Source organism: Oryza brachyantha, chromosome 8 (assembly GCF_000231095.2).
Source record: "Oryza brachyantha chromosome 8, ObraRS2, whole genome shotgun sequence".
NCBI classification, from domain to species: Eukaryota; Viridiplantae; Streptophyta; class Magnoliopsida; order Poales; family Poaceae; genus Oryza; species Oryza brachyantha.
The window spans coordinates 15,812,826-15,831,218 of record NC_023170.2 but is presented as its reverse complement, the minus strand read 5'-3'; the positions used below and the strand labels follow the sequence as shown (position 1 = coordinate 15,831,218).

Sequence of the window (18,393 nt, the reverse complement as noted above, 5' to 3'; positions counted from 1 at the left end):
CTGCGGGCACGCACGGTCACAATTAGAAATGAAAAAAATACGATGGGATACACATGAGCCCCATTTGTCTGGTACCATCCCTACCTTTCTCTTATCTCTTCTCTACTCTCTCCCCTCTTCTAGACAAGGAAGCTGAGGGGCCATAGCATCAGGGGGGTCAATAGGGAACAAGAGGCCACAACGACGTTAAGAAGGAAAGAGATGACTACATCGAAGGACACAAAAGGGGCGGCGGCGGCGGCGTTAGACAAAAACATTACCGGCGAAAGGAAGAGGAAAATCAACACATTAGGGAGTAGACGGGCGGTGTTGTCTAGGAGGGGATGGGTAGGCAACTACGTCGTCGAGCTCGTGCAATGCCTTCTCCCAAAGATTACCTGAAGCTTTAGCAAGCCGGTCCAAGGGTAGCTCTACCGTTGGAGGACCATTTTCACAACAATCAGCCACCTCAACCGGCCACCAAAATATCGATGAGGATGCTCTAACGTTACTGTTGTACAATTGTGCTACTAGCATGTGGGCCATAACAAGTTGGGGCCTATATATAAGTGACTCAACTGCACATGCAGATATGTCAAAGGATATTTATCTCAAAATATCCCTAGATCCATAAGTACCGTCGTAGCGCCATGGAAGAAGAGCCAATAAAGGAAGAGGAGAGGGAGAGAAGAAAGAGGTAAGGTGATACTACAGACATGTATGCCCTTTGTGGGTCCTATTGTATTTTTTTTTTGTGATTGGGGTAACATGTAAATACCACGCAGTTATATCATGTAGACTATATTCTATATTAATATGCCATGTAGGACAAAACCACCATCCAAATTACCGAGAGAGGTAAATTGAGCCGACTTTAAGCCTTTAACCATTGAGGGGAATCTATATAAGTCTAGTTTTACAGTTGATGAAACACAAATTCTATCCCTGGGCAAAGCAAATAACATACCAACAAGTAGAGAGAAATCTCGAGCGATAGTTGATTCAGAAAAAAAAAAGCTACACTTTTGTGCTTTCAGTGCGAAACGATAAGCCCGTCGACATCAAGGCGTCCGTGGCGACTTCATGATTCTCTAGAATTTGTTGGCCAGTCTTCGAAGTTGCTCATGGGGGGGTTTGCGTGCGTGCGTTCTTAAAGGAGAGAATGCGTACGATGGAAGCGTTTACATTGTAATGTGTTTTTATTTAAAAAAGAAAATACTTTTTTTCTTTTTTCTAAAAGGAGAGTGCGAATCGCTTCCAATACGAGAGGGCCCAGCCTGTTTGATGCTGCTACCTCTCAGAGCTCGGTTCGTCTCGAGACTTGATTCAAGCTCGGCGTAAGCTTCCCATGGGCCATGAGCCGAGCTAAGCCTGAGCCTGATCCAAAACTCGCAGGTTTTCTCGAGCTGAGAAGCTTCTCACGAGTTTTTTAGCTTTTATTTGAATATATAGCAGATTAAAAGTAAATTATTATATATTTATATAATAAACTAATATGTGTTGGTATTATATATATATTAATTTTAAATCTTATATAAAATTTATTACTCAAAATTATTTTTTAAAAATCAAATTACTATATACTTAAATCAAGCACAAGGCAAGTGTGCTCGAAGGTTTGATAAGTCTAATTGGAGCTTGTATTGAGCTCAAACCTAAATAGGCTGGCTCACCCGACCTGGACTCGCTCATAGCCATAATGCCACCGTCGGCAGCTGCGTCCTCCACCTCAGCCTCGCCATGGCGTCCAATACAGCATTCTTCCCCACCTCGTGGAGAACATCTCGCGCTAGCTGTAGCGTCCCATGGGCGTTATGAACTGGCACCACAGCAGCTTCATCCAAGCTTTTGCTCTCGTCTTTGATGCTTCTGTTTATATTTATAAACCAAAATTTAAATTTTTAACTTTTAATTTAGAGCTGAGTTTTAAATTTTTTTACGGAAGATTATTTTTCAGTGTTAACTTTTAGTCACTAAGAATACGAATATAAAAGTTTTATTCATAAATTATTTTTTATTTCCAAATATATCGTCTAGTCTTTTTTGCGTAAATAACCAAAAATCATTCCGAGTGGAGCCAGTGCACAGCAGCCCTATCCCGCGTAAAGCTTAATGGGATATAATTATACTGTAACAGCTGTCAGTTAGATGCTCCCTGTCTTGTACAGGACCTAAGTTAAGAACGACCTCTTTCGCCTGATCTTGAGGCGAGGGAGACATACCACATCACTGATTGATAGTCTGATATATATGACACTATGCATTACTACATTTGTCACATAATAACTTTAATTTTTGTTTCCGTGTCTAACATTTGATTATTCGTCTTATTTGAAAAATTTATTAAAAAAACTAAAATAATTAGTCACGCATAAAATACTATTCATGTTTTAAAATATTAATCGCAAAAATTTTTTAAATAAAACGAAGAGTCAAAACATTGTATCAAAAAACTAAAAAATAATCTTATTTCGGGATGGAGGTAGCACTATACTATTATACTACTAGTGCGTTATTTTACAATATCTAGTAGTACCCACGTTGGACACTCAAGAAAAAAGAAATATACTACTACCTCTTCTGTCTCAATTTAATTATAGTTTTATTAATTTTTCCTATCTAATATTTAACTGTATGTTTTATTTAAAAAATATAAAAATTAATAAAAGACACACATAACGTAATATTCATATTTTATCATATAATAAAAATAAAATATTTATAAATAAAACATAACGGTCAAACGTATAAAAATATAATTTTATGATACGAGCCAGTAGTGTCTCTGTTCTAAAGTATAATTATATTTGAAATAGATGCTAAGTTAAACATTTTAAATTTTAATTAGTAATAAAAATAACCAAAAAGATTGATCCTGTAAGAATCGTTTTATTAAATTTATCATTAAACAAACTATCACGATATTATTCCGTATTAGTCAAAGTAGCATTACACACCGTACCTATTATATTTTCGATCAGAGTAAGTGTATGGTCAAGAATTGAGACACATAGACTAAAAATCTCAGTCGCTACAGCTGCCCAGGGCTTCATGCTTTTCTTTAATCAGGTGATGGCAACCCATCGAATCGAGGTCTCTGTAAGCTAAAATGTATGGGTCATGCCATTCCTTTTGGTAGTAAAATGTTCCTTACCCCATAATATTCATGTGTACTAATGAGCTGGTCTTTTCAACTAAAAAGACAACAATATATTTGTAAATACAAAATAATTTATGAATAACATTTTTATATATGTGTTTTAGCTATATAAAAGCGGAAGTTCAAAAATAATTTATGATAAAAATCCTAAAATTAAATTTAAAATAAAGGTTAAAAATTCAGGGATAATTGTTTGGCTTTTTCTGAGAAAAACCAAACGGCATATTTACAAATAAAAAATAATTTGTAAATAAAACTTTTATATATATGTTCTTAGTGATCTAAAAATTAAGGATAAAAAATAAACTATGATAAAAAACTATAAAATTTAATATTCCAAATTTAAATTTTGTTTATAAACATAAATTGAAAAAAAGTATCAATTTTTATGTAAGCATAAACGTAACCGAAAAAAAGACCTCTAGACCTGCTTATATTAAAGAAGCAGACATACTGCATTTGGAGCAGCCAGCTTGCTTGCTTGCCTGCCTGCAAACTCTGTGCCACAATCTTCCACACTAGACAGGTTGGAGTTCGACGAGCAGGGATGCGTCGGCTTCTCTCTGCTCCGTTCTTGGTCGCCCTGGTGAGCATCGGCGCCGCCCATGGCGCCTTCAACAGGCACAGCTTCCCAGAGGGGTTCCTCTTCGGCACCGGCTCCGCGGCCTATCAGGTCCGTTCCATCTCTCATCTCTGACCGAATTGCTACCCATCGCTGCTTTGCTGCTGGTGTCCTGTCCATGTTCAGAGTCAAGAAAAAACCAGGGCGAATTCTTTCTGAACTTTCTGAATTCTTTCTCTTGCAGTACGAAGGCGCGGTAAACGAAGGCGGCAGAGGGCTGAGCATCTGGGACACCTACGCTCACATTCCAGGTCACCGTGTAAATAAATGCTAAGCAACAATTATATGTAAATTGTTAAACTGAAGGAATTGGTAGCACTAAGGTCACATGTGATTCGGCTTCGGCTTGGGATTATAATTTACATTATTGAAATAAATTACTATAAGCTATATTATTATAAATTGAAGTATAATAAACCGTGAGCAGCTTGTTTTTCTGGTTTAAGTTTTCTTATATTGATCATTCTTTTGTAATGTTTCATGCTTTAATAAAAAGCAGGACGTTTGCCTTTTTCTAAAAAAATCATTATTTTATAATTAAATACAATAAACCCGCCACCCCCATAATCTGAAAAAAAAACTTTGGGTGAACTTATCAAATTATTACAGCTCTAGATTATAATAATATGTCATAATAATCTATCTGTTTATTTTAAATATGCCTAAGTTCATTGCCCAGGCAGACTGGCACATGCTGATTACTGTGCTGAAACAACGAAAACCTTTTCTTCTTTTTTTTTTCCAGGCAAAGTAGAAGATGGTAGCAACGGGGATGTAGCAGTGGACTTTTACCATCGCTACAAAGTGGATCTTCGTTTCTTTCTTGGGCAGAATTGCCATGGTTGAATTCAGAGCATAGAGTTCTTGCTTTTCTGATCCAAACTAAAATGCAGGAGGATCTGAACTTCCTGACCGAGATGAACATGGACGCCTTCCGTTTCTCCATTGCGTGGAGCAGGATCCTGCCAAGTAAGGATAAGGCTATTCCTATGCTTGAGCAGTGCTCTCATCCGTTTATACTCCGTCTGTCAAAAAAAAAAGATTTCTTAATTTCTGTATCGAACGTTTGACCATCCATTTTATTTAAAAAATTTATAAAAAAATCACTTGTCAATAATAAAAATATTAATCATAAAGAAATTAAATAAGACGAAGAATCAAATATCGTATCCAAAGAATGGAAAAGTGATTTATTTTAGGGTAGAGGGTGTTGTGGAGTAGTAATATTCTCAAGTACTTTATGTAATAACAACATATTTACTCCGATCCAACAAAAAATATCTTGAGGTACAGGTACCAAATCGTTTTCCACCATTAGATCTAGTAGGATGTGCACCGTTAGATCTAACGATCAGAAACAAACCTCTAATAACAATGTGCTTTAGCTCATCATCAATCTCATTAATGACTGGTTTCATCCTTCCTGCAGATGGAACCATCAGTGGAGGAGTCAACAAAGAGGGCATTGCCTTCTACAACAGTCTGATCAACGAGGTCATAGCTAGAGGTGAAAATATCCTTGCTTATTTCTTTTGGAAGGGCTCCTGCTCTCGAGAACATCTTTCAGGGTGGCATTTGTTCTGAATGGTTGTTGAAGGTATGAAGCCATTTGTCACCATCTTTCACTTCGACACCCCACAAGCCTTGGAGGATAAATACCGGAGCTTCCTCAGTGAAAATATTGTGTAAGCTAACATTGTCTTCTACTATAAATTGCCACAAAAAAAAAATCAGTAACGACTACTAGTCAACTGCATCAAATACTGGTTCTATTGACTTTAGAAACTATTCATATTTTTTTAAAAAAAATTGCAACTATCATTTATTTTATTGTGAATTATTTTATTATAAAAAACTTTAAGCGTTATTTATATATCTTTTATATTTGCAAAAATATAATAAGATGAAATCATAAAAACTGAATAGCTTAATATGGTATAGAAATCAATCGAAGTAAAGAAAGGCTGAAATTTTAAGGAAATTCTTCCTCCGTCCTAAATGTTTGACGTCGTTGACTTTTTAATACACGTTTGATTCTTCGCCTTATTTAATTTTTTTTTCAAATATGTAAAGCTATATATATACATAAAAGTATATTTAACAATAAATGAAATGATATAAAAATTATTAATAATTATGTAATTTTTTTGAATAAGACGAATAATCAAACGTGTATAAAAATATCAATGGCGTAAAACATTTAGGGACGGAGGGAGTAAAAGTAAATTTATGATTTTGTCATTCTTGTATGTATTGATTCAGGAAGGATTTCGTGGACTACGCGGACGTGTGTTTCCGGGAGTTCGGCGACCGGGTGAAGTCATGGAACACGTTCAACGAGCCGATGATCTTCTGCGCCGGCGGCTACGGCTCCGGCACCAAGGCCCCCGGCCACTGCTCGCCGTACGTGTCCAAGAACTGCGCCCCCGGCGACTCCGGCACCGAGCCGTACGTCGCCGGCCACAACCTGCTCCTCGCCCACGCCGAGGCCGTCCGCCTCTACCGCCAAAAGTACCAGGTACGTAGCAGCAGCTAATCTCAGGCGTCGTCATCCATCCATTGATCGCCGGAATTCTCTGAACATGGAAGTTCATGGCCGAATCGACGGCGGCCTTCAATCTGATGGCCGACGATGCAGGCGACGCAGAAGGGGCAGATCGGCATCACGCAGGTGTCGCACTGGTTCGTGCCCTACGGCGACTCCGACGCCGACAAGCACGCCGCCAGGCGCAGCCTCGACTTCATGTACGGATGGTACGCACACTCGCAATCTTGAATTCGACACAAATTCGTTTGAAACAGGTAGAAAAAAATTGAGTTTTTGGTTGGTGTTTACCACAAAAAAAAAAACTAAAACTTTGGTGTTCAGGTTCATGGATCCGATCGTGTACGGCGACTACCCGGGCACTATGAGGAAGCTGGTCGGCGACCGGCTGCCCAAGTTCACCGCCGAGCAGTCGGAGTTGGTGAAGGGATCCTACGACTTCATCGGACTCAACTACTACACCACCAACTACGCCAAGAGCGTTCTTCGACGCCCGAGCAAGCTCAAACCGGCCTACGCAACCGACAACTGGGTAAATCAAACAGGTCTGTTTGATGAGCAATTTTATCATTTTCGAGAAAAAGTATCGAGACGTATCAAATGTATTTTGTATTTTGAGATATCAAATTTTAGTACCTAGAGTTACTTTCTTAATGACAGTAAAATTACCCTGGTTGATATGATGCAAAGATCAAAACTTTTTTAGTGGTAGTATTGACCAAAATTAACCTTCATTTCTATGTGTATCTATCTATTATGAACAGCATACCGCAACGGAGTCCCGATCGGTCCGCCGGTACGCAGCAGCAAGAACTTGTTAATTTGATCATCAGCATGGGTTTGTGCCGTGATGTGTTCATTGGTTTGCATAATTGCACTGGTTCTGATTCGTAGGCATTTACAAAGATCTTCTTCACCTACGCGCCGGGTCTGCGCGAGCTGCTTCTCTACACCAAGAGGAAGTACAACGACCCTGACATCTACATTGCAGAGAACGGTACACACTGCATATACAAACCCATCACACTGCCAACCAAATCTGTCATGTATTTCAGTTCATCGTCGCGACTTGTTTCTTGCGTTGCGTCACCAATTTTTGGTTATGTTCATCTTTCTGGTTACCTCTGTTCTTGATTCAGGCACCGATGAGGCCAACAACAGCACACTCCCGATCGCAGAGGCGCTCAAGGACGAGAACCGGATATCATTCCACTACCAGCACCTCCGTTTCACGCAGCTCGCAATCAAGTGCAAAATCACAGCAAGGATTAGTTTGTAATTTTGGACAGACAGGTTGCAAAGTTTGAGCTGAATTTGCATGGAATTTGCAGGGAAGGGGTGAAGGTGAAAGGGTACTTCACGTGGACGTTCATGGATGACTTCGAGTGGGGCGACGGCTACACCGGCCGCTTCGGCCTCATCTACGTCGACCGCGCCACGCTGCAGCGCTACCGCAAGCAGTCCAGCTACTGGTTCGCCGACTTCCTCAAGAAATGAAGAGCAAATCAACTTAGCTACCTCACTTCTGAATAAGTTTTCTGAATAATTAGACAACTACCTAGCTCTCCTGAGCAGGTTTCTGAATCAATCTTTTGGCTTGAATGATTAACTGTGTGCGGCCATTGTTTTTTGTGCTGAGAAATAAAAATGCAGTCTTAATGTAGCCGCTGTTTAATGCAAACGCTGCTACCTCCGTCCTAAAATAAGATTATTTTCAGTTTTTTGATATAATATTTTAACTCTTCGTCTTATTTATATTTTTTTGCGATTAATATTTTTATTCTTACTAGATAATATGAATAGTATTTTATGTGTGACTAATTTTTTAAAGTTTTTGTACAAATTTTTCAAATAAGATATGGTCAAATGTTGGATACGGAAAAACGAAAAATGATGTTATTATGGGGCGGAGATAGTATCTAATAAAATTAAAGAATATGCTATTGTATTCATAGATTTTTTTTCAATACGCAGCATGAGCAGCAAACAATCCCTTCTTATTTATACAGAGAAATAATATTCAGATGAATAATGAATCACAACCGGATGTACATAAACAAATAATTGAGAGTTTGAGACAAATGCAATGCATGAATGATCATCTGCAAAGTGGATGTGGGGGCCGGGCTTGGTGGTGTTTCAGATGGATGTGCTATTGGGGATGCCCATGCCGGTGACGCCCTCGCCGGAGAAGGGCTTCATGAGCTGGTACGGCAAGATGCCGGCGCCGCACCGGTTCTTGAGGCTCCTGTCCTTGTTCCGGCCGTCGATGACGCCCTCGATCTCCTTGAGCCGGGCGGTGAACCCGGCGTACGCCGCCTGCACCGCCGCGTCGTTGTTCCACGGCCTCGTCTCCGGGCCGCCGAGGTACTCCTCGTCCTGGGAGTGGGTGGACAGCACGTCGAGCACGGCCATCACCACCGTCGCCTGCACCTGCGACGGGAAGCAGTCGCGGAGCGCCTGGTCGGGGTTGTCGAGGAACTTCGCCATGGCGGCGGCGTCCACGGGCTCCTCCACCGGCATCTTGGTGCGCGCGATGGAGGGGCGGTTGGGGAAGTACCCGCCGAAGTCGTACTGCCCGAAGTTGACGGCGGCGTGGTGCGCGGCGGCGACCCAGATGATGGTGGTCAGCGTGTAGGCGAGGCTCTCGGGCGTGTCCAGCTTCGGCCACCATGGCTCGTCCTTCTTGTCGCCGTGGCCCTTGGTGCGCACCTCCGTCCAGAACGCCTGCAGCTCCGTGTCGCCGGCGACGCTGCCGGCGTCGGGGTAGAACCGCGCGACGTACGCCTGCACCCAGCTCTTGATGGCGTCCCAGATGAGCAGCCCGTCGTTGGCGAACGGGTAGTCCTTGATGGCGAGCCTGAGGCCGTGCTCTGCCGTCGGGTCCTCCTCGGCCATGCCGCGGCGGACGAGGTCGGCGGGGAGCGCCTCCATGTCGAAGCGCCAGAGCTTGTCGTAGGCGACGGAGCTGAGCTCCATGGAGTACTTCTGCGGCGAGAAGGAGGACTCGATGACACCTCCGGCGCTGATGAGCCGGCTGCGGGCGAGCGCGTTGATCGCCATCGTGTACCGGAAGTGCGGCCGCATCAGCTGGTAGATCGGGTGCATCTCGCTGAGCTGCCGGTTCGCCGCGATGATGTACGGCTCCACCGCGCAGTGCGTGCGCAGCCAGTGGGTGATGAGCTCGTGGTGGCCGGCGTCGTGCGCGCGGACGTGGGACTTGGCCATCCGCCACAGCCACGACTCGGTGGTGTCCGTGGACGGGGTGAACACCTGCCTCCACTGCGGCTGCGACGGCGAGGCCGGCCGGGTGAGCTCGATGGCCAGCAGCCGCAGCGTGCCGTCGCTGGTGAGGAAGAAGACGGTGCGCGAGCCGTACATGGTGGTGTGATCCAGCGTCCGGATCTTGTGCACGTACGGCAAGAACAGATCGTGGAAGTCCAGCATGAACAGCCTCTTCTGCTTGATCGCCTCCGCCACCGTCATCACGCGCCTCATCTGCGCCTCCAGCACGTCGGCGGTGATCGCCGACTCCGCCGGACCGTACACCGCCGGGTCGAGCTTGCTCTTCAGGGGAAATTCCTGCACAAACACACCGAATTACACCAGATCAAAACCTGCGCATTGCCTCAATATCTCGATCAAAATTTCTTGCCACATGGAGACTCACCCTGACGAGCTCAATGGCGTACGGGTTGACGCCGGCGAGCGTCTCCCTCGCGAACTCCTCGTCCCTTAGCCATGCGAACTTGTCCTCTGCAGTTCATAGCAAGAGCCATTAGATAAAGGCACAGAATCAGTGGAGCTTCATGCCGACGTGAAGCTGCATGTACTGTGATACGTGCTTTGGACGTTCGCCGGAGTGTCAAAGTGGAGGAGCCCGTCGCCGGGGCCGTCGCGGAGGAGCTCGAGCACGCGGGGCACGATGCTCTTGAGGAAGCCGAGCTTCTCGACGCTAGGCAGCGCAACGCCGTCCTCGAACAGCTTGTCGATGACGAAGAAGGACGGGAAGGCCTGGTTTCTGTCGATGAATGCCGACTGCAAGACCGGCACGGCGGCGTGGAGCACCGACGTGACAGTCTTGATCGAGAACTGAGCGTTCTTCACCTCCGAGAACTTCTCGTCCCTCGGCACGTACACGCCGCCGCTCCTCGTCTCCAACTTGGGGTCTGCAACACACATCGCGTTACTTACCAACCGCACCGTCATCGATCATGAGTGGCCGGCGATGAGAACGACGACGACACCGTACCTTTCTTGGAAGGGGGCCGGCCGGTGCGGCAGCGGCGAGGGTAGGGGAACTGCTTGCTGCCGCCGAGGACGGGGCGGGCGTTCTCGGAGTTGCTGTCGACGTCGCCGAGGTCGTTGTAGACGTCGTAGTCGTAGACGGAGTCGTCGTCCTCTCGCCGGCCGGTGCCATTGCCGCGCTTCTCCTGGAGGCCCCGCTCCCGGTAGCCCTTGAGCCCCGCCGGCGTCTGGCCCGGCAGGTAGGTCTGCACCACCGCATGCAACAGCCCATCAGTAAATAAATCGTCTTTGGTTTGGGCCCACCTGTCTGACCCACAGCCCATGGGCCGGCCAGCCCACTCGGTGCAAATCTTTGTTCGACAAGGCCCAGTAGAACTGATAGGCCTGTTTCTTTTTTGCATTCTTTTGTTTTTGAAACCAAATTGTTTCGAAATTGAATTGATGTTTTAGGTTGCGTTCTAATTGGTACAAATTTCGAGAGTATTTAAAGTAACGGCGTAATTGTATATGCACTGTCTCACGTATCGATGTATGTAGGGGGTGACTATTTGGACGACATATTTACAAATAAAAAATAATTTATAAATAAAAATATAATATAATATTCTTAACGATCTAAAAGTCAAAGCTGGAAAATAAAGTTTAGTAAAAAAATCTAAAATTAACTATAAATTTAAGGTTAAAAATTTAAATTTAAGCTTATAATTGTCAACAGAAGCGAAAAGATGGGGTGCCAAACTGCCATTAATTAATCAAATTATCACGACATTTAAGTGAGATATTGGAGTATTCTAAGCCCAAGTTTGCATATCTTTCAGTTTATATTTTGGGGGAAAAAATAGACGGCATTTCTTTTTAAAAATTCCAGGTGTATTAATTAATTAATTAATTAATTAATAGTATATGCTCTACCTTGTTGGCGAAGAAGACGCGCTGGCCGGGGGTGGCGTCGTCTTTGCCGGACTTGGGCTGGACCCAGGAGTTGCAGCGGATGGAGAGGAGGGTGGAGTTGCCGGCGGCGGCGCCGGCGGTGAGGTTGACGTCCTCGAGGAGCATCTCCTGGTGGAGGTGGTTGGTGACCACGACGGCGCCGATGGGGCCGAAGCCGGCCGGCACGTCGAAGTCGGCCTCGTAGGTCACCACGCCATGGTCGTCGTCGTCCACCTTGTGCGCGTAGCTCGGCACGGTGGCCTTCTCCTTCCCCGTCTCTGCATTAATTAATTAATTAATATCCATCAGACTTTGATTTTTTTATGTAATTAATTATTAAGTAGCACTAATATTTTGTCTGTTCTACCCTTTCTGACATTGTCTAGATTTATTTATGTGCTAATAAATTTAGACACATATACATTAATATATGAATAAATTTAGTCAAACCCAGAAAAACTTATAATATCGAGCGGAGGGAATAGTTACTAGAAAATTTCACTAATGGTAGGACGATGTGTCAGTTCCTAGCTTAAAAAAAAGTTTACACGTATAGCTTTGTGAAAAATTTTTTTCTTGACTATACATATAGAGAAGACGTACTGGTCTTTCTTGTAGATTGCAAATTGCAATGGACTATGTTAACTCCTGAATGGTATTGTCTCAGATTACAACTTTTTAACTAATTAATCTTCAGTTAGTCTACATAGTGAACTAGCACGTCTCCTTCTACTTGGATTAAAAATTGTTCAACTAGGATATATATATTAAAGTACTACATGGAACTTGGAATGCAACCAGAGTACGTTTTCCATGCATATCACCTGACCTAAATAACCTTTCCAACCAACAATTAATAAAGATGAAATCAACAACCGTGTTATCACAGGCACCCTATGTACGTATAGGTAGACACGATGCTATCAAAGTTATGAACATGTGGTTCTGAGTCGTATACATGTCACTCGAAATTGCACCGTACATTTTCAGATGTGGATCGATGTGATCTTTGTTAGATACTTGGCGTAATATTTGGCCAAAAGAATCACGAATTCACGATCAGACGAGTACGGCATACACGCCATTGATGCAACGGCTGACCGGCACTGCACTGCCGGCCACCATGTACCATATATACTGTGGTTTAATGAGCTAATTAAGCCAAAGACGAAAATTTGAAGCATCGTGCCAATCTGCTGCCGTCGATTAATTAATTACACAATTGATTGTCATGAAGCAGGATTGTTAATTATCATAATAATGATCTTTTTTAAAAAAAATGGTAGTATTCTAATACCTATATTGCTGGTAGAAGCATATTAACTGACTTATAGGATTTACTGCCAATATGTATAAATAAATAAATATATCCTATTGTTAATTCTCTAGTTAATAAAGTGGTAGTATAGATATATATAATTAATTTTCTTGCTAGTGTACACACATATTCAGTAGATGTAAATCAATTAACTTTGTCAATTTAGACTGCTCTATGATCAGTCCAAATCGCGTGCCTAGGTAGCTAAACGAAATTCAGGCACCACTTTTTCTCCATCAATTAATTACAAAAAACATGTGATGTTTACCGGACTAGTAGTAGCTAGTAATAGCTAGCACGGAATCGGAATGACAAATTAGTACTGCTAATGTGTGACAAATTAGCAAGGACAGGACAGTTATGCTAAAGAGGAACAGCCAAACAGGGAAAGAGATGCAAATGTCGGTTATTTCAGCAGGTAAACATCGGATCGACGGGCATGGATCCTCTGTAGTACTGCAGAGGATCCTAATTATGGGTCGACCCTTCTTATAGTACACCTTAAATATTTACGGTTGAGAACATTTATGTAATTTGTTAAATTTGTTCTTGCAATAATCGATCTTAAATTTTGGATAATTAATAGGTTGATTTTGCTTCAAGCCTTGCTCAAATCTCTGCATGTAGCTATCTGCTATATATGGGAGCAATGGTTGGAATTGCACTTGGTGTGGATCATGCTAAATAGCTAATTAATTGATTAGCTAGTGACTGTGCACATCACACTTAATTACTTTGCTTGGTGATCCTCTGATCCTCATTGTATGACAGTGATAGGGGCACTCGTAGGGACAATACAACAGAAAGTGCTTTTTCATCTGCCGATATTTCTGTACATGGATTTTTTGGGTTATTGAGGTAGGTTCACTCTCTGGAAAAAAAAAAACAATCTAGGCTGTGTGGCCTGCAAAATATTTCTTGCTTTTAGGGTTGATCAGTTGGTGAATTGAGGGTTGTTAATTGCAGCTGCTTGTGCTAGATGCACCACACAAACTTAACCAAAGTATGGGTACTTTGCAGCACTGGAGTAGATATGGAATGGTGCTAAAAAATGTAGTCGTCAGCTAGCTTAGACTTCTTGCAAAACCCCATAACCTTTTTTGTGTCCTCTCTTTGCAATTTTCCCTTTGGTGCATCTATAGCTAGCAGAGGTGCGGCGTTCTAATAATTAATTAATTAATTAACTATAATTGATCAATTAATCATAATTAATTAATCAATTAATAATATAGTACAGCAGCAGGCAATAACAACAATAAAAATAACGAAGTGTAGCCTCTCAAAAAAAAAAAATGAAACGAGTCTAGGAAATTGTATCCATCCATGTCTAACTAGGACACTATGAGAATAAATCAAAGGGAGGTGGTGGTATCTTTTTCTACTTTCTAGATTAATTGGTTTCACATCACTGACTCGTTCGTTTGGAGTAATTAATCCAGATATATGGTACAGTTGGTAGTCGTCAACGGATTTAATCACGTTTCTAACCAAAGTAATTAGGAATAGTTTGTCCATTGATGAAGAACAGTACGTAAGGCCTAAACACTTAGACATGTCATGCATATGTCACCTAATTAAACAAATCAAACTCTATAATTGTTTACTAGTAGCTAGTCTCTTCCATGCATGCGTACGACGAAGAGATCTTTTGAACAATATGGATGAAACGTTTGCACCATGCACATGGGCAGTGTTATTTTAGCCAGCTTATTTTTCGGCTCTTGCGGTATATATGCTTAATGAATGGCTAAATAATGTATTTATTTTAAAATAATTTATATATAAATTTATTGTCTTGACTTTACGGAGCAGATTTTAAATTTTATATTAGTTAATGTAATTGTTTATATTATTAAATAGTTATAAAGATCGGATAATTTTATACATCTTTCGTTAGAGAAACAACATATTCATGCATGCAAGATTGATAACGCATCGTTCAGTTCATCAATTCAGAGAAAAATGCATGATTAGGTTAGCTTACTCGCGTCAAGCTCAGAGCTGACGAGCTCGAGGAAGAGCGACCTGCCGATGAGCTCCTTGACGCCGTTGATGGCGTTCGACGGCTTCAGGCTGCTGAGCAGCCCGCCGACGGTGACCTTGAACGTCGCCACCGCCTTCACCCGCACCACCGCCGCCATGCCCGATGATGACGACGCAGAGCTACTGTCGCTCCTCCTGCTGCTCGCCGCCTCCGACGCGCACCGTACAACGTTTACACCTGGTGCTCGCCGCGTCCGGCCGGCAGCTGCTCCGGCGATCGACGACGGCTGGCGAACTAGGCTAGTGCACGGCGAGGAGGGGAACAGCTGCGTGCTGCTGCTGCTCGTCGCGGTGTGGCTAAATGATGATGGTTTGAGCTGGGGACGCAGCATGGCGCGGGTATATATATCCTGCTCGACGAAGACGACGACGCGTGTGCTTGCCGGCTACCTCAGTTTGCTTGCAGCGCTAGCTAGGTCGTCTCTATGGCTGGGGCGATGAGAGGCAGCTCCAGCCATGGCTAAGCTATATAATAGTCACGAAATCGAGAAAAAAAACAAACTGATCAATTTGGTGTGGTTTTGAATTAATTTAGCTCATTTTGTCATGCTTCCTCTTCCTTTCCTCTCGCAGATCTCAGCTGGTCGCCGTCGTCATCGTGTACGACTGCGAGCTTTTTAATTGTTTGAAATTGAAGGCCATATTGTAGTGCAAATACACGCGTCGATCGACGACTAGTTGGCACGTTTTTAGGACAGGAGTGGTGGATATCTCCAGAGAAGAGGAAGAGAGAAAAAAAAAATAATAGTACGTCCAGCCAGCCAGCTTAATTAATTAATTGCTTCATAAGTAATATTGCATCCATCTCAATTGGGACATTAATTTAAATGACATGTACGTAGGTTGTTCGGCCATTTGGGTACGTAGAGATACCATGCCCTACCAGTAGTGCAGGGGACAAGTGCGAATTCGTATGAAAAGTTTGTAGCACTATACGTACTGCAAAGTTGTTTTTATGTGAATTCTGCATGAGGAGTAAGAGCTCATGATCAGCCAGTATGTACGATACGGAGAAGGGTCCTCTCCGGGTATTCTACTGGTGTAGTACCAGTAGAACTAATCTTAGTCATTGATTAAAAATTGTATATTTGTATTTTTTTAATTAATTGATTAGTAGTAATTTATAATTTTATTTTTTTTGCAATAAAGTTCACGACAAAAAGGACGATATTATCCCTTCAAATTTCTACTACATCTAATATTGTTGGTAATATAATTTAACTATAGTCGTTCGATAAAAATGGACCAATAATATCGATTAAATTCTAATACAAGTAGAATGCACTGAAGACGGACCCAATAGGAGAATAGTTTTAAGCTCCTAATCAGATGCTCACTCATATTATTTTCAAAAATAATAGTAAGATAAATTAACATGCATGTAATAAATATATATTTAGAATAATTTTATAGTCCTTGAGAAGGTAACAGGAGGTATCAAAAATTCAGTGTAAAATTCTAGTACCTCTTGGTACCTAGGTGCTAGTAGGTACTAAATTTTACACTAAAACTTTATACCTCTCGGTTCCTATTCAAAGACGGTAAAATTGCTCAAATATTTAAATTAGACTTCCACAAATCGAACTTAAATTGTTACTATATTTTATTAAATTCATATTTACAGAGCATAACCTATGTTAATTTTAACATAACTAGATGACACGTAAACATTGCGGCGACTTCATCTCGAGAGTTTAAAACCGATTCTCTGTACCGTACGTATACTGGCTTGACAAACTCGTGTGAATTCATACAGTTCTGAATAATTATCTGGTCCACAGCAAGTTGCATGCTACCTTTCTTTCGATCGATGGAGGTACACGAACAAGCTAGCGAAGGCAACAACCTTCTGGGCAAGTTGGAATAGTCCGATGCAAAGTGCCAAGTCAGTCATCCTCGTCCCGTCGTCTCATACGACGATACATCTGCACCCCCACATGGTGTCATCGTGACACCTTCGTACTTGTTTCCAGGTATAGACAGCGGGACGACGGCCTAGGGCTCATTTTGCGTTTTTTTTAACGAAAAAAACCAAACGACATATTTACAGATAAAAAATAATTTATAAATAAAATTTTTATATATGGGTTCTTAGCGATTTAAAAACAAAGGATTGAAACAGGAATTTCCAAAATCAACTCAAAATTAATTTAAAGTTAAATTAATAAATAAAATTTAGGTTCTAAGTATAAAAAACAAAAAAATAATAAAACTATAGTTAACGTTGGTCAAACCCCCGTTTGGTTAATTCGTCTACTATCTCTTTTTATGTGGATAAGAGAAACAATGGAGTCAGCGGAACTCAATTGGTTGGGCTCCTAGGGTAGAATCAATTTCGGTCGCTCCTATCTAATTTTTTAATTGTAATTGATGTACAACCTTCGTCCCAAAATAAACAAATTTCTATGTTTTTGATAGAATTTTTGACTCTTCGTCTTATTTGAAAAATTTTTATGATTAATATTTTTATTGTTACTACATGATAAAACATAAATAGTACTTTACAAACGACTATTTTTTTCAATTTTTTAATAAAATTTTTAAATAAAACGAGTGGTCAAACGCTGGACATATAAAACATAGAAATTGTTTTTTTTTGGGACGGAGCAGTATTTGTTAACAACAAGATGTTTACTGTGACTTTGTTATCAACGTATATGTTTGCCATGTTTTATATGTATATACCACAATATATATATATATATATATATATATATCAACTTTTAACGTTTAATTTATTTTCTGAAACACAATAAAAATGCATATCATTGCTCAAATACACGAGGTTCACTCTATAGGTCGGAAATTCTCATATTAATCTAATAGAAAGAAAAGATTTGAGCTGTCGGCTTGTCGTGGGTCCATATTATATGTTTTACTTTCAAAATAAGTTGTATACAAATTACAACTGTATGCATAGAAAATGAAAAGAAAGTAAGAGTTATATATATAGTCCAATTCAATTTTCTGTTTTAAAAGTTGCATACAAAATCAAATTATATTACCATTTTCATATAGAACCATAATTATGGCTGTAGAAATTAAAAAAATATATATAAGAGATTTACACGAAATCTAAATCTATTTTTATGTAGAGTTTCATACAAAAAATGAGCAGAGAAGCATTTCCTAGTTACTTTTTAAAATAATATCCTTCTGTTTAGCAACTTGCACACTCCCTCCCGTCTTTTCGGTTTTATTTATGTTTATAAGCCAAAATTTAAATTCTCAACTTTAAATTTAGAGTTAATCTTGAGGTTTTTTCATATCGTTTATTTTTCAGTCTTGGTTTTAGGGTCGTTAGGAACACATATATATATCAAAATTATATTCACATTTTTTTCTATTTATAAATATGTCATTTGACCCCTTGCAACTCAAAACATGCCCACGATAACATGCTGGGTCCTAATTAAGCTAAAAAACAATCCAGTAGATATATATCCATGCATCCATACAAATAAAATCCATTCCAGCCAGCCGCCCAACTTGTGCAGCAAGCTAGCACATGCATGTACCCACCATCTGCACGATCCATGGACTGTTTA

General features: G+C 41.2%; 2 protein-coding genes across 2 annotated transcripts; one reads left to right on the top strand and one right to left on the bottom strand.

The window, feature by feature from the left end:
• Positions 1–3,581: 3,581 nt before the first annotated feature.
• LOC102709391 (beta-glucosidase 27) lies at positions 3,582–7,998 on the top strand. The gene is made up of 13 exons (XM_006659510.2): positions 3,582–3,812; positions 3,946–4,012; positions 4,507–4,565; positions 4,655–4,730; positions 5,191–5,268; positions 5,359–5,446; positions 6,024–6,279; positions 6,400–6,515; positions 6,631–6,851; positions 7,071–7,102; positions 7,201–7,303; positions 7,446–7,554; positions 7,638–7,998. The coding sequence occupies exons 1-13, from the start codon at positions 3,687–3,689 to the stop codon at positions 7,801–7,803; spliced, it is 1,497 nt and encodes a 498-aa protein (XP_006659573.1). The 5' UTR covers positions 3,582–3,686; the 3' UTR covers positions 7,804–7,998.
• A 254-nt stretch (positions 7,999–8,252) lies between these two features.
• On the bottom strand, positions 8,253–15,227 carry LOC102709103 (probable lipoxygenase 8, chloroplastic). The gene is made up of 6 exons (XM_006659509.2): positions 14,787–15,227; positions 11,467–11,762; positions 10,559–10,799; positions 10,152–10,475; positions 9,977–10,062; positions 8,253–9,888 (listed from the first exon to the last, which is right to left on the bottom strand). Exons 1-6 carry the CDS (start codon positions 15,175–15,177, stop codon positions 8,446–8,448), a joined length of 2,781 nt encoding a protein of 926 aa, XP_006659572.2. The 5' UTR covers positions 15,178–15,227; the 3' UTR covers positions 8,253–8,445.
• Positions 15,228–18,393: the final 3,166 nt, after the last annotated feature.